This window comes from Ranitomeya variabilis, chromosome 4 (genome assembly GCF_051348905.1).
Source record: "Ranitomeya variabilis isolate aRanVar5 chromosome 4, aRanVar5.hap1, whole genome shotgun sequence".
Taxonomy (NCBI): domain Eukaryota; kingdom Metazoa; phylum Chordata; class Amphibia; order Anura; family Dendrobatidae; genus Ranitomeya; species Ranitomeya variabilis.
Window position 1 is genome coordinate 770,520,935 of NC_135235.1, and position 14,111 is coordinate 770,535,045.

At 43.8% G+C, this 14,111-nt stretch overlaps 1 protein-coding gene across 1 annotated transcript in view; it reads right to left on the reverse strand.

The window, feature by feature from the left end:
- Positions 1-412: 412 nt before the first annotated feature.
- The window catches only part of LOC143766941 (uncharacterized), a 28,085-nt gene continuing 14,386 nt past the window's right edge, over positions 413-14,111 (reverse strand). The window contains exons 2-7 of the mRNA XM_077254957.1: positions 4,341-4,490; positions 4,032-4,211; positions 3,825-3,948; positions 3,644-3,741; positions 3,355-3,445; positions 413-1,829 (exon numbers count right to left, since the gene is read on the reverse strand). Coding sequence (XP_077111072.1) covers positions 808-1,829; positions 3,355-3,445; positions 3,644-3,741; positions 3,825-3,948; positions 4,032-4,211; positions 4,341-4,418 — 1,593 coding nt within the window. The 5' untranslated portion in view covers positions 4,419-4,490 and the 3' untranslated portion in view covers positions 413-807. The remainder of the gene's footprint in view (positions 1,830-3,354; positions 3,446-3,643; positions 3,742-3,824; positions 3,949-4,031; positions 4,212-4,340; positions 4,491-14,111) is intronic.

The window sequence follows — 14,111 nt, forward strand, 5'->3', positions numbered from 1 at the left end:
GATGGGGGTTTTGAGTAATGAACCAGGCAGGGAGTTTTTAAAAGCCTCAGGTATCTTTTGCATGTGTTTAGAGTTAATTAGTTGATTCAGAAGATTAGGGTAATAGGTCGTTTAGAGAACCTTTTCTTGATATGCTAATTTATTGAGACAGGTTTTTTGGGTTTTCAGGAGTTGTATGCCAAAATCATCAGTATTAAAACAATAAAAGACCTGACAAATTTCAGTTGGTGGATAATGAATCTATAATATATGAAAGTTTAATTGTAATCATTACATTATGGTAAATAATGAAATTTAACACTATATGCTAATTTTTTGAGAAGGACCTGTATATCGTTTGAGGTCTGGGATCTGCCAATATGTGGCTGGTTTTCTGACTGTTTCAGATAACATGACTTTAGTTTTTTTTTTTGCTTAGTCTCGCTTGAATATAGGTCAAATAGTCTCCTGATGAGTCGCCTTTGGTGAGGACGATGAAACCCATAGAAATGAGAGGCTTGGAGAGTGAGTGTGTATACGTCACCTCACCCTATATACTGAACTGTGGGGTACATGTTTTTTCTATTAGTCACCTACTGACTAACCTTCAGGGGGTAAATTGTGGCTATAGTTTTACATTTGGAATTAATAAAGTTTAGTTTTGTCCTTTTGTCAGCAAACATGAGGAATGACAAGAGACAACTCATTTTAGAAGATTCAATTTTGGTTAAAACTATTCCAACATTATGAACATAAAAAAGGCTTCTCCCCTGTGTGACATCTCTGATGTTTATTAACAGTTGATTTCCAAGTAAAATATTTCCCACATTAAGAAAATGTAAAAGGCTTCTCCTCTGTGTGAGTTCTCTGATGTCTAACAAGACGCGCTTTCCGGTTAAAACATTTCCCACATTCTGAACAGGAAAAAGGCTTCTCCCCTGTGTGAGTTCTCTGGTGACTAAGAAGAGCTGATTTCTGGATAAAACATTTCCCACAATCTGAACAGGAAAAGGGCTTTTCTCCTGTGTGACTGCTCTGATGTCTAACAAGAAGCACTTTCCATTTAAAACATTTCCCACATTCTGAACAGGAAAAAGGCTTCTCCCCTGTGTGAGTTCTCTGGTGACTAACAAGATGACACTTCTGGTTAAAACATTTCCCACATTCTGAACAGGAAAAAGGTTTCTCCCCAGTGTGGGTTCTATGATGGCTATCAAGATGTATTTTACATTTAAAACATTTCCCACATTCTGAACAGGAAAAAGGCTTCTCCCCTGTGTGGCTTCTACGGTGACTAATAAGATGCCATTTGTGGCTAAAACATTTCCCACATTCTGAACATGAAAACGGCTTCTCCCCTGTGTGAGTTCTCTGGTGTGTAACAAGATTCCCTTTATGCTTAAAACATTTTCCACATTCTGGACAGGAAAAAGGCTTCTCTCCTGTGTGAGTACTATGGTGCCTAACCAAATCTGATTTCTGGATAAAACATTTCCCACATTCTGAACATGAAAAAGGCTTCTCCCCTGTGTGAGTTCTTTGGTGTGTAACAAAATGTGATTTGTTGTCAAAACATTTCCCACATTCTGAACATGAAAATGACTTCTTTGCTTTAGGAGCAGTTTGTTTTTCAATGCCTCTCTTGTGACTTTGATTTTCCTTAGTAGTCAGTAATGAATCAGAAGATGGGACCAGTTTCATAGGATCAGATGACAGATCTTTGCTGTGAATGGCTGATGATATATCTGGAGTAACAGCATTCACTTCAGTTGTATCTTGTGGGATCTCAAGATCATCAGATTTAAACACTGAAGATGTCAGCTGTCTCTCTGGTCTCCTGGTACAGTCATCTGCTAAGATAAAACATTTTTTTTAAATAAAACATCTTTGAGTTTTATATTTTTGAAAATTTCTACTTAAACTGTCAATAAAAATGGCAAGCTATATAAAATACTTTAATTACCATATATACTCGAGTATAAGCGGAGATTGTCAGCCCATTTTTTTAGGCTGAAAGTGCCCCCTCTCGGCTTATACTCGAGTCATTGTCCCAGGGGTCGGCGGGGGAGGGGGAGCGGCGGCTGTCACATACTCACCTGCTCCTGGTGTGGTCCCTGCATCTCCGATGGTCTTCGGCATCACTTTATGGGGATTTTGACTATTCTGATTTCTGTCATTTAGTTATAGTCTATAAGTAAGAGATAAATACTACTGGACAGGCGCCGCTGGTGTCATTTTGCTGGATGTAAATTTTTTTTGCTGGATGTAATTTTTTTTTGCTGGATGTAATTTTTGAGGGGCAGGTCAGTGAGGGATCAGTGACCTGTGATAAGCCAATAAAGATGAATATGTAATCAGAGCACCACATAAAGCCCCACCCCAGAGCAACACGAAGCCCCGCCCCAGAGCACCACATATAGCCCCGCCCCAGAGAACGAGAATCTCATTAACTGAAAACTACAAATACAGATTACACAACAGTAAACCAGAGCTGCATTCATTTATGGTGGACCATTAGAGCTACTATGAATCCTGACCAGAAGATTACAGAAAATAATATTGCTCCCCATTTCAGGAGAGATTGTGCAGTAATCTGAACTTCTTAGGATCAAAACCAATGTAATTTATGATGTGGAGCGAATCCATGAAACCAGGGCTGGAGCCAACACATCTCCTGCAGGCGGGAATAAATGTATATTACAGCCATCAGCCACGCACAGCTCAGAGATATATCATGGCACCGGTGTGATAGGTTTTATGTAGATTATCACAATCCTCCTTGAAGTTAGTCGGTTTTAATACAAAGTGAAAAGTCAGGATAAAGGGAAACTCTGTTATTGTCCAGAAATTCACACTTGGCCTCACTGCACATTTAATGTTGTCGATCATAAAAGTGAAGTTTGGCCAGAAAGACTGGACCTGGTCTTGTAGGGACCATATGATCACATTCAGCAGCACAGAAGGGAGAGAAGGGAGATTCATCCGATAAGATCTCAGGGTTCTAGGAAGCCAACAGCATCATTACCCTCCGCTTTCTCTTACAGGCCCATCATAATATTTTTCTTCAGGTGATTTTCTATCTTGTCAGCACATTCTACGTACGCTGCCATTTGGCTTTATAGTTCACAGATCTGGGCAGGTAACGGCGTCTCCTAAACCCAGGGGGTAGGCGGATCTACCAGGTTGTAAGTTCTATAGAAAAGGGCTTTCAATACCCAAAGTCATTTGAACAGTTTTGGGTGGAGGAGAATGTTGTGGTCTAGAGGCAAAATGGTGATCATGGTAATACGGCCGGACTACACCACCGATAAAGCAGCCACAGCCGGTGACTGAGAAGAATCTGTGACTTCTCTGCATTTAGTGGTTACTACTCACCTGGGTAGCCATATGTGGGAATCTCCTCTTTACACCACTCATCCCCCCTCACATATGTCTCTGTAGTATTAATATGGGTCAGATCTTCACCCTGAAACAAATATTGTAAAAGTCACCGACAGATGGAGAAGTCCCATCTATGATCAGCTCTAATCCTGCCATCTCCACCGTTCTCATTACACAAGTATAAAACATATAATACTGGGGGATAAAACAAGACTGAGCACAAGACCTTCACCGGCGTCTACACATCATAGGGGAGATCTCCTGACACCTTCTCTCCATCTACCTGATGATCCTGAGGAGCATTGGGATCTTTTTGGTTACAGTCCTGTGGAAGAAGAGGACGGGGACATCTCTCTGGTGTTGTCCTCTTACTGGATAGATCTGGAGGAAACACATACAGGGAGTGAATTCATTCTTTACATACAGATAATTATAGGCCGTGTGTATTTAGTCCTGTCTATTACCTGGAGATGTGAGGGGCTGGGGAACCTCCATTATGACGTTCTTGTACAGATCTCGGTGTCCTTCTAAATACTCCCACTCCTCCATGGAGAAATAGACAGCGACATCCTGACACCTTATAGGAACCTGACACATACAATGATACCGTCATCCCCCCGATCCCTTCCTAGTGTTACTGTATAATGTCCCAGCATTCCCAGCAGTGTCACCTCTCCAGTCAGCAGCTCAATCATCTTGTAGGTGAGTTCTAGGATCTTCTGCTCATTGATGTCCTCATGGATCAGGGGGTGAGGTGGAGGTCCCGTGATTGGGCTCAGGGGTCTTCCCCATCCCTCAGACACAGGGTCCTGACAGCGATCACTAGAGGTCTTCTTCACCACTGTGTAATCCTGGTAATGGAGAGACACATTAATAAATCTCACTACAGACATTTCCAGAGTCCTCACCTCTCCAGTTCTGTCCATCTGTTATTCCCATAGATAAGAATGACGTAATGTGACGTCATCAGAATCTCTCACCTCTCCAGTAAGCCGGAAGAGGATCTCTAGGGTGAGGTGTAATATCCTCTCCGCCATCTTGTCTCTGTCTATATCCATCTTTGATGGGTAAATCAGGAAAATTCTCTTCTATAGAAGATCTTCACTGAGAGGATCCGATATTGTAGAGACCTGAATGAGAAGATGAGCCGATGTAACATCATAAGAATCCTGTAATAATACAATTACTGGAGGTAATAAGGGAAACATATGAGGAGATTTATTATTTTACAGTATTTAGTTTCCTTCTTTACATCTACTAATAAATCCTATATATTTAGGCCACAGACAACAAGCAGTTTCCTCCTCGGAGTCGGCAGCTGAATACGTTCCTCATAGACTCATCTTCCATAACGCTAATTCTCGTCTCATTTATCGACCCTGGAATCGGCATTAGCAATACTGCAGGAGATATTCATTACACGCGACATGAGAAATAACTACTTCATGATGAGGATGACATCTTCATCTTCTACTACGGCTCTAGAAACATATTTGGCCAGGGTCGGTGACTGACTCCATCACCACCGGCCGTCTATATGAAGGTTTCCCGTCTTCCCCGCACTGTAATCTTCTATCACGTTAGATCTCAGGTCAGACAGAGTTTGGCTGAATGCCCCCCGCCCCCAAGTACTCGATGGTATGGGGCGGCCTAGTTATTACGGTACTTACATGCCTAATAATGGTGTCTGGGCGGCAATGTATGAAGGTCTATTAGGCCAGAGGCAGCGTCCAATAAGTTACCTTTTACCGCCCCATACACATTAGACTAAAGTTCCATGAAATCACTGATTTCAGGGGTTTGGGCGACTATATAATGTATTTGGGGCCTCCCGACAGATGATGTCAGGGCAGAGAAGGATCGGACATCCTGAATTTCAGAGGATAATCCGTTTGTTCCTCCTGTAGATAATCCTCCGCTAGAGGAGTCTGGAGGCGACTCTCTCATACAGACCCCAGGAAAGCTAGAATATTTGTGTGTATGGGGGAGTCGGGAGAGATGGCCGTCTGCCAAATGACCGTTCAGCCAACTCTTATCTCATGTGTATGGGGCCGTTAGTATTACACTGACAGCAGTGATGATACACGGCACTACAGTAGTACAGGGCATCACCGGAGCCATCAGAGGCTTGTATGTTGTGTGATCGCACTGATCAGAGGGGTTTAATGAGGGGTTAAAGTGAAAACATCATAGTTTCACCAACAAGAAATATCCATCACTATATGGAAAGCAGAGTCACTGACAATGTTAGTTAGGTCTCGTCCATAACTACTTTATTATACTCTATTATCCTGTACACAGTGGAGGAGATAGAAATCACAGGTCCGACAGCAACAGCTGGAATTGGGCCCTCCAACGGAAAAAATAAAAAAAAATATTATATATATATATAAATTTGAGTCATATCTCCTGACTCTGCAGATTGCATGCTGTCATTGTAGGCCCAAACTAAATGGTATGGAGATGAATGAGGGAGAACAAAGTTGAAAAATAGACTTTCCTTTACTTAACAAGAACTTGATGATAAGTATATACATCAGATAGCAGGCACAACACTTTATGAATGCTAATGAAAAAGTATATACCGTATTTTTCTGACCATAAGATGCACTTTTTACCTCCAAATTTGGGAGGAAAGTGTGGGTGCGTCTTATGGTAGGGATGTAACGTGGGGAGTGGGCAGCAGCGAGTGGGATTGCACTGGGAGGCAGGAGGTAGAAAAATGTCCCTGCCCGGCTTCAGGAATCAGAGCTGGGGAAACCACATGGTCCCGATCATTAAAGTGCAGTGAATATTCATTAGCTGCTTCCCAGCCCACCTGTCAGCTGAGCAGTGAGCCAGGAGCAGCAAATTAATAGTCCTTCACAGGGACACACATGGTTTCCCCAGCGCTGGATTCCTGCAGCAGCTGGGGAGGGGGAGGAGGCAGCAGCAGCAGCAGGGGCAGGGGGAGACTAGATTGCGGCATACCTGCCTGCCCGGGCTGTGCTTGATGCTGAGTGCTCCAGCACAAGGACCTGTGTGATGTCAGGAGTAGGCGGGCTGGAGCATCACATGGCAGCACAGAGCCCTCCCTCTTCTGATGTCATCACAGGTCCTGCAGACACCACAATACAATCTGCAAGCTTCCAACTGTGCTGTGGAGAGGCAACAAGAGGGAGCGCTCTGTGGTGTCATGGGATGGGATGCTCCAGCATTTTACCTCACCACAGCTGGTTGGCTGCCACAATTAAAAGGTTAGTCTTTACAACACACAATAAAGCACTCTGCCACTCCTGTGGTGAACTATAACTCCCAGCATGCCATAGCATCTGCTGGACATGCTGGGAGTTATAGTTCTCCCATGGATTCTTAAAGCAGCAGTCCAGTGTTATTTTTCAGTGCTGGAGTGGTGCTTTAAATATAAGCCCTGTGCCCTCATTCTTATACTCACCCTCCAGCGTCTTCATATAGTACTTCACAGACACCACACTGGTCCCGCAGCTTCCAACATAATAACATACTATTATATATAATAATACCACATATAATAGTATGTTTGTTATTAAATATTTTACCACCTTTTTTGCTTCAAATATTTTTTTTCGTATTTTCCACCTCTAAAACCTGGGTGCGTCTTATAGTCCGGTGCATCTTATAGTCCGAAAAATACGGTAGCAAATAGATGAATGGCTGAACTCAACTGTTCTAAAGCAAGTAAATGTGCGATACATCAAATGTGAATAGCATAATGGCTTGTGAAATCTATGAAAAACACATGAGATGCTTAGCACAAGATTTGGCCAAAAAATGTGAGCTCATCCACCAAATGTCAAGGTAATCTCGATCGGATGGCTACCTGACCTGTCTGCCTAGTGTGAACACTTACCTATGGCTAATAACATGGTAAAGCCTGCATTTATAGGAAGGTTAGAACCAACAGTGTTTGGATGTAATTAAAATCACAGCATGGTGAAGGGCGGGGCGTTCAAGTCAGAAAAAACAGTACATAGTCAATATAGGAAAACTGACTGAACGGCGAACTTGCTTTAGTACAGTTGAGTGCAGCCATTCATCTATTTGCTATGTAAGTCTTTTTTGGTTATGCACCAGCTCAGACTAGATCGCTGTTCAGTCAGTTTACCATTACGTGCAATGAAAAAGTATAGATATAAACACTGGCGCTCAGCAAATGACTGACCCGAGGGTAAGAATTGTAAAAGAGCTGCTGGTGATTGAAGCCGGTTCTGTGTAAACTTGCTAGAAAGCAAAGCCTAAAAAACAAGAATATATCACCGCGCAATATTATCACCGCGAATATATCAACATGCTGCAACATGTTTTTACACGTTTTTATCGCAAACAAAGTTTTTGATTTTATACTGCCCAGTTTATATGTATCACTCCAATGAGTCCACTAACTTTTCTTTATTTACCCTCATTGATCATTGATTGGACCCCAAACAATTCTACCAACTATTCGCAGCTGTGCTCAGTAAAGGGAAAGGAGAAGAACAAAAAAAAGTCGACCCTGAATCTATTTAATGACGATGTAAGTCACAGGCAGCAACGACCCTGACGAGGAGGGCTGCTGTCCTCGAAACGTGTTGGTTTCTTGTTCCTTCTCTCAGTCGGTGATGTCACTCCGAACCCCCACCCATCCCATTTCCGCCACATACACAGCGTGTGTCCGGCCTGGGCACCTGTGATCATTGTCGGCGTCCAGTGCAGCGGTTCCCCCTCTGCAGCACAGCAGTTAGTCTTCCGGACGCAGGCGCACCACTTGTCGACCCCACACCCAAGATTAACGCAGTGAGTACCGCCTTAAACCTGATTAAGCCCATAGGTTACTGCCATCAAACCCTGTTAGATCCCCCCACGGACTATTAACCACTGACTCCACCATACTTTATACAGACAATGAATACCTATTGTGCTGTTACTAGGGGCAACCTAACAGGATACTACATCCACATCTGAATAGCAGCATATTCCCGCATTATTAACCCCTTCACCCCCAAGGGTGGTTTGCACGTTAATGACCGGGCCAATTTTTACAATTCTGACCACTGTCCCTTTATGAGGTTATAACTCTGGAACGCTTCAACGGATCTTGGCGATTCTGACATTGTTTTCTCGTGACATATTGTACTTCATGATAGTGGTAAAATTTCTTCGATATAACTTGCGTTTATTTGTGAAAAAAACGAATATTTGGCGAAAATTTTGAAAATTTCGCAATTTTCCAACTTTGAATTTTTATGCCCTTAAATCACAGACATATGTCACACAAAATACTTAATAAGTAACATTTCCCACATGTCTACTTTACATCAGCACAATTTTGGAACCAAAATTTTTTTTTGTGATGGAGTTATAAGGGTTAAAAGTTGACCAGCAATTTCCCATTTTTACAACACCATTTTTTTTTAGGGACCACATCTCATTTAAAGTCATTTTGAGGGGTCTATATGATAGAAAATACCCAAGTGTGACACCATTCTAAAAACTGCACCCCTCAAGGTACTCAAAACCACTTTCAAGAAGTTTATTAACCCTTTAGGTGTTTCACAGGAATTTTTGGAATGTTTAAATAAAAATGAACATTTAACTTTTTTTCACACAAAATTTATTTCAGCTCCAATTTGTTTTATTTTACCAAGGGTAACAGGAGAAAATAGACCCCAAAATTTGTTGTACAATTTATCCTGAGTACGCTGATACCCCATATGTGGGGGTAAACCACTGTTTGGGCGCATGGCAGAGCTCGGAAGGAAAGGAGCGCCGTTTGACTTTTCAATGCAAAATTGACTGGAATTGAGGTGGGAAGCCATGTTGCATTTGGAGAGCCCCTGATGTGCCTAAACATTGAAATCCCCCACAAGTGACACCATTTTGGAAAGTAGACCCCCTAAGGATCTTATCTAGATGTGTGGTGAGCACTTTGACCCACCAAGTGCTTCACAGAAGTTTATAATGCAGAGCCGTAAAAATAAAAAATCATATTTTTTCACAAAAATGATCTTTTTGCCCCCAATTTTTTATTTTCCCAAGGGTAAGAGAAGAAATTGGACCCCAAAAATTGTTGTGCAATTTGTCCTGAGTATGCTGATACCCCATATGTGGGGGTAAACCACTGTTTGAGCGCATAGCAGAGCTCGGAAGGGAAGGACCGCTATTTTACTTTTCAATGCAAAATTGACTGGAATTAAGATGGGATGCCATGTTGCGTTTGGAGAGCCCCTGATGTGCCTAAACATTAAAACCCCCCACAAGTGACACCATTTTGGAAAGTAGACCCCCTAAGGAACTTATCTAGATGTGTTGTGAGAGCTTTGAACCCCCAAGTGTTTCACTACAGTTTATAACGCAGAGCCGTGAAAATAAAAATTCCTTTTTTTTTTTCACAAAAATGATTTTTTAGCCCCCAGTTTTGTATTTTCACAAAGGTATCAGGATAAATTGGACCCCAAAAGTTGTTGCCCAATTTGTCCTGAGTACGCTGATACTCCATATGTGGGGGGGAACTACTGTTTGGGCGCATGACAGAGCTCGGAAGGGAAGGAGCGCCATTTGGAATGCAGACTTAAATGGATTGGTCTGCAGGCGTCACGTTGCATTTGCAGAGCCCCTGATGTACCCAAACAGTACAAACCCCCCACAAGTGACCCCACATCGGAAACTAGACCCCCCAAGGAACTTATCTAGATGTGTTGTGAGAACTTTGAACCCCCAAGTGTTTCACTACAGTTTACAACGCAGAGCCGTGAAAATAAAAAATCTTTTTTTTCCCACAAAACTTATTTTTGGCCCCCAGTTTTGTATTTTCCCAAGGGTAGCAGGAGAAATTGGACCCCAAAAGATGATGTCCAATTTGTCCTGAGTACGCTGATACCCCATATGTTGGGGTAAACCCCTGTTTGGGCACACGGGAGAGCTCTGAAGGGAAGGAGCACTGTTTTCCTTTTTCAACGCAGAATTGGCTGGAATTCAGATGCCATGTCCCGTTTGGAGAGCCCCTGATGTGCCTAAACAGTGGAAACCCCCAATTATAACTGAAACCCTAATCCAAACACACCCCTTACCCTAATCCCAACAGTAACTCTAACCACTCCTCTAACCCAGACACACCCAACCCTATTCCCAACCGTAAATGTAAACCAAACCCTAACCCTATCTTTAGCCCCAACCCTAACTGTAGCCCCAACCCTAACCCTAGCCCTAACCCTAGCAATAACCCTAGCCCTATCACTAGCCCTAACACTAGCCGTAACACTAGCCCTAACCCTAACCCTAGCCCTAACCCTAGCCCCAACTCTAGCCCTAACCCTAACCCTAGCCCCAACCCTAGCCCCAACCCTAGCCCTAACCCTAACCCTAGTCCTAACCCTTGCCCTAACTCTAGCCCTAACTCTAGTCCTAACTCTAGCCCTAACCCTAACTCTAACCCTAATGGGAAAATGGAAATAAATACATTTTTTAATTTTTTTTATTTTTCCCAAACTAAGGGGGTGATGAAGGGGGTTTGATTTACTTTTATAGCGGGTTTTTTAGCGGATTTTTATGATTGGCAGCCGTCACACACTGAAAGACGCTTTTCATTGCAAAAATTTTTTTTTGCGTTACCACATTTTGAGAGCTGTAATTTTTCCATATTTGAGTCCACAGAGTCATGTGAGATCTTGTTTTTTGCGGGACGAGTTGACATTTTTATTGGTAACATTTTTGGACACGTGGCATTTTTTTGATCGCTTTTTATTCCGATTTTTGTGAGGCAAAGTGATCAAAAACCAGCTATTCATGAATTTCTTTTGGGAGAGGCGTTTATACCGTTCCGCGTTTGCTAAAATTGATAAAGCAGTTTTATTCGTCGGGTCAGTACGATTACAGCGATCTCTCATTTATATCATTTTTTTATGTTTTGGTGCTTTTATACGATAAAAACTATTTTATAGAAAAAATAATTATTTTGGTATCGCTTTATTCTCAGGACTATAACTTTTTTATTTTTTTGCTGATGATGCTGTTTGGTGGCTCGTTTTTTGCGGGACAAGATGACGTTTTCAGCGGTACCATAGTTATTTATATGCGTCTTTTTGATCGCGTGTTATTCCACTTTTTGTTCGGCGGTATGATAATAAAGCGTTTTTTGCCTCGTTTTTTTTTTTTTTTTCCTTACGGTGTTTACTGAAGGGGTTAACTAGTGGGGCAGTATTATAGGTTGGGTCGTTACGGACGCGGCGATACTTAATGTGTACTTTTATTGTTTTTTTTATTTTATTTAGCAAAAGAAATGTATTTATGGGAATAATATATATATTTTTTTTCTTTATTTAGGATATTTTTTTTTTTTTTACACATGTGGGGAATTTTTTTTTAACTTTTTTACTTTGTCCCAGGGGGGGACATCACAGATCATTGATCTGGCAGTGTGCACAGCACTCTGCCAGATCTGCGATCTGCTGTGCAGGGCTGCAGGCTTACCAAGTGTCTGCTCTGAGCAGACACTCGGTAAGCCACCTCCCTCCCTGCAGGACCCGGATGCTGCGGCCATCTTGGATCCGGGACCTGCGGCGAGGAGGGAGGTAGGAGACCCTCGGAGCAACGCGATCACATCGCGTTGCTCCGGGGGTCTCAGGGAAGCCCGCAGGGAGCCCCCTCCCTGCGCGATGCTTCCCTATACCGCCGGTACACCGCGATCATGTTTGATCGCGGTGTGCCGGGGGTTAATGTGCCGGGGGCGGTCCGTGACCGCTCCTGGCACATAGTGCCGGATGTCAGCTGCGATATGCAGCTGACACCCGGCCGCGATCGGCCGCGCTCCCCCCGTGAGCGCGGCCGATCGCGTATGACGTACTATCCCGTCGGTGGTCATACGGGCCCACCCCACCTCGACGGGATAGTACGTCTGATGTCAGGAAGGGGTTAAAGGATTCACCACCAACTCTCCACCGCTATTGATCTTCTAGCGGTCACACCACCTCAAGGCGATTCAGTAAGTACAACTACGAACACATCAGTGCTCTTAAAGGGCCACTGTCACCCCCCTCCAGCCGTTATAAACTAAAAGAGCCACCTTGTGCAGCAGTAATGCTGCAGTCTAACAAGGTGGCTCTTTTAGTTTTTGATTCAGTTATTACCTCAATAAAGCGTTTTAAAAATTGGCCACAAATACCAGATTTTGTACCTGGAGGCGGTCCGAAGCGTCCTCTATGAATCTCCCAACTGCCGAAACTCTTCTCTTCAGGGGCGATGGTCGCCGCCCCCTTCGCGCTATTTCTTCTTAAATCCGGCGCCTGCGCTGTGCGTGCCTGCCTGGGGCCTGCGCAGTGTTGTCAGTCACAGCTCAGATGCCGGGTGCCTGACTGCGCCTGTGCGGGCAGTGCAGCCACCATGTTGCTGAATCCCCGCCCCGCACTGTGTTATTCATTATGCACAGTGCGGGGCTGGGGTTCCTGGGAAGGCGGGGGAGTTGGGGGAGCGTCTGAGCTGGGGGAGCGTCTTAACAGCGCAGTGCGCATGCCCAGGAACCCCAGCCCCGCACTGTGCATAATGAATAACACAGTGCGGGGATTCAGCAACAGGGTGGCCGCACTGCCCGCACAGGCGCAGTCAGGCACCCGGCATCTGGAGCTGTGACTGACAATGAACACTGCGCCTGCCCCAGGCAGGCACGCACAGCGCAGGCGCCAGATTTAAGAAGAAACAGCGCGAAGGGGGCGGCGACCATCGCCCCTGAAGAGAAGAGTGACGGCCGTTGGGAGATTCATAGAGGACGCTTCGGACCGCCTCCAGGTACAAAATCTGGTATTTGTGGCCAATTTTTAAAACGCTTTATTGAGGTAATAAATAACTGAATCAAAAACTAAAAGAGCCACCTTGTTAGACTGCAGCATTACTGCTGCACAAGGTGGCTCTTTTAGTTTATAAGGGCTGGAGGGGGTGACAGTGGCCCTTTAACTGTTCATAGTAAAAGTCTTGTGGGTGACAGCAAAACTTCCCTTTTTTTTATTCATAGGGGAGATCATACACTCTTCCCAGCAATTGTTGGGATCATCACCTCACTGAACTAAGTGCCACTCATCAGATCCGCCCTTTTGGCATAACCGCAGTAAGTTTCTCTTCATTTGCATATTTAACATCTTCACAATTTGGCTTTAAACATGTATGGAGTAGCGCGGTGATATATTCTTGTTTTTTTAGACTTTATGAGCGCTTCTTCTGCATTGTGCAGAGTCAGGAACTTTCCGGTTACATGTGGCGGTACATAACTTTTGTTATAAGCCACAATAGTGCAGCAAACCTGAGATAATGACCTCTTCCCGCTCTTTGTCTCCACTATGCTCCCTGCCTGGAATCCGAATTCTTAGGCCATGTGCACACGTTCAGGGTTTTTCGCATTTTTTTCGCTATAAAAACGTGAAAAAAAAACGCGAAAAAAACGCTTACATATGCCTCCTATTATTTACAGGGTATTCCGCATTTTTTGTGCAAATGTTGCATTTTTTTCCGCAAAAAATCGCATCGCGGAAAAAAAAGCAACATGTTCATTAAAATTGCGGAATTGCGGGGATTCCGCACACCTAGGAGTGCATTGATCTGCTTACTTTCCGCACGGGGCTGTGCCCACCATGCGGGAAGTAAGCAGATCATGTGCGGTTGGTACCCAGGGTGGAGGAGAGGAGACTCTCCTCCACGGACTGGGCAGGGCACCATATACTTGGTAAAAAAAAAAAGAATTAAAATTAAAAATAGTCATATACTCACCTTCG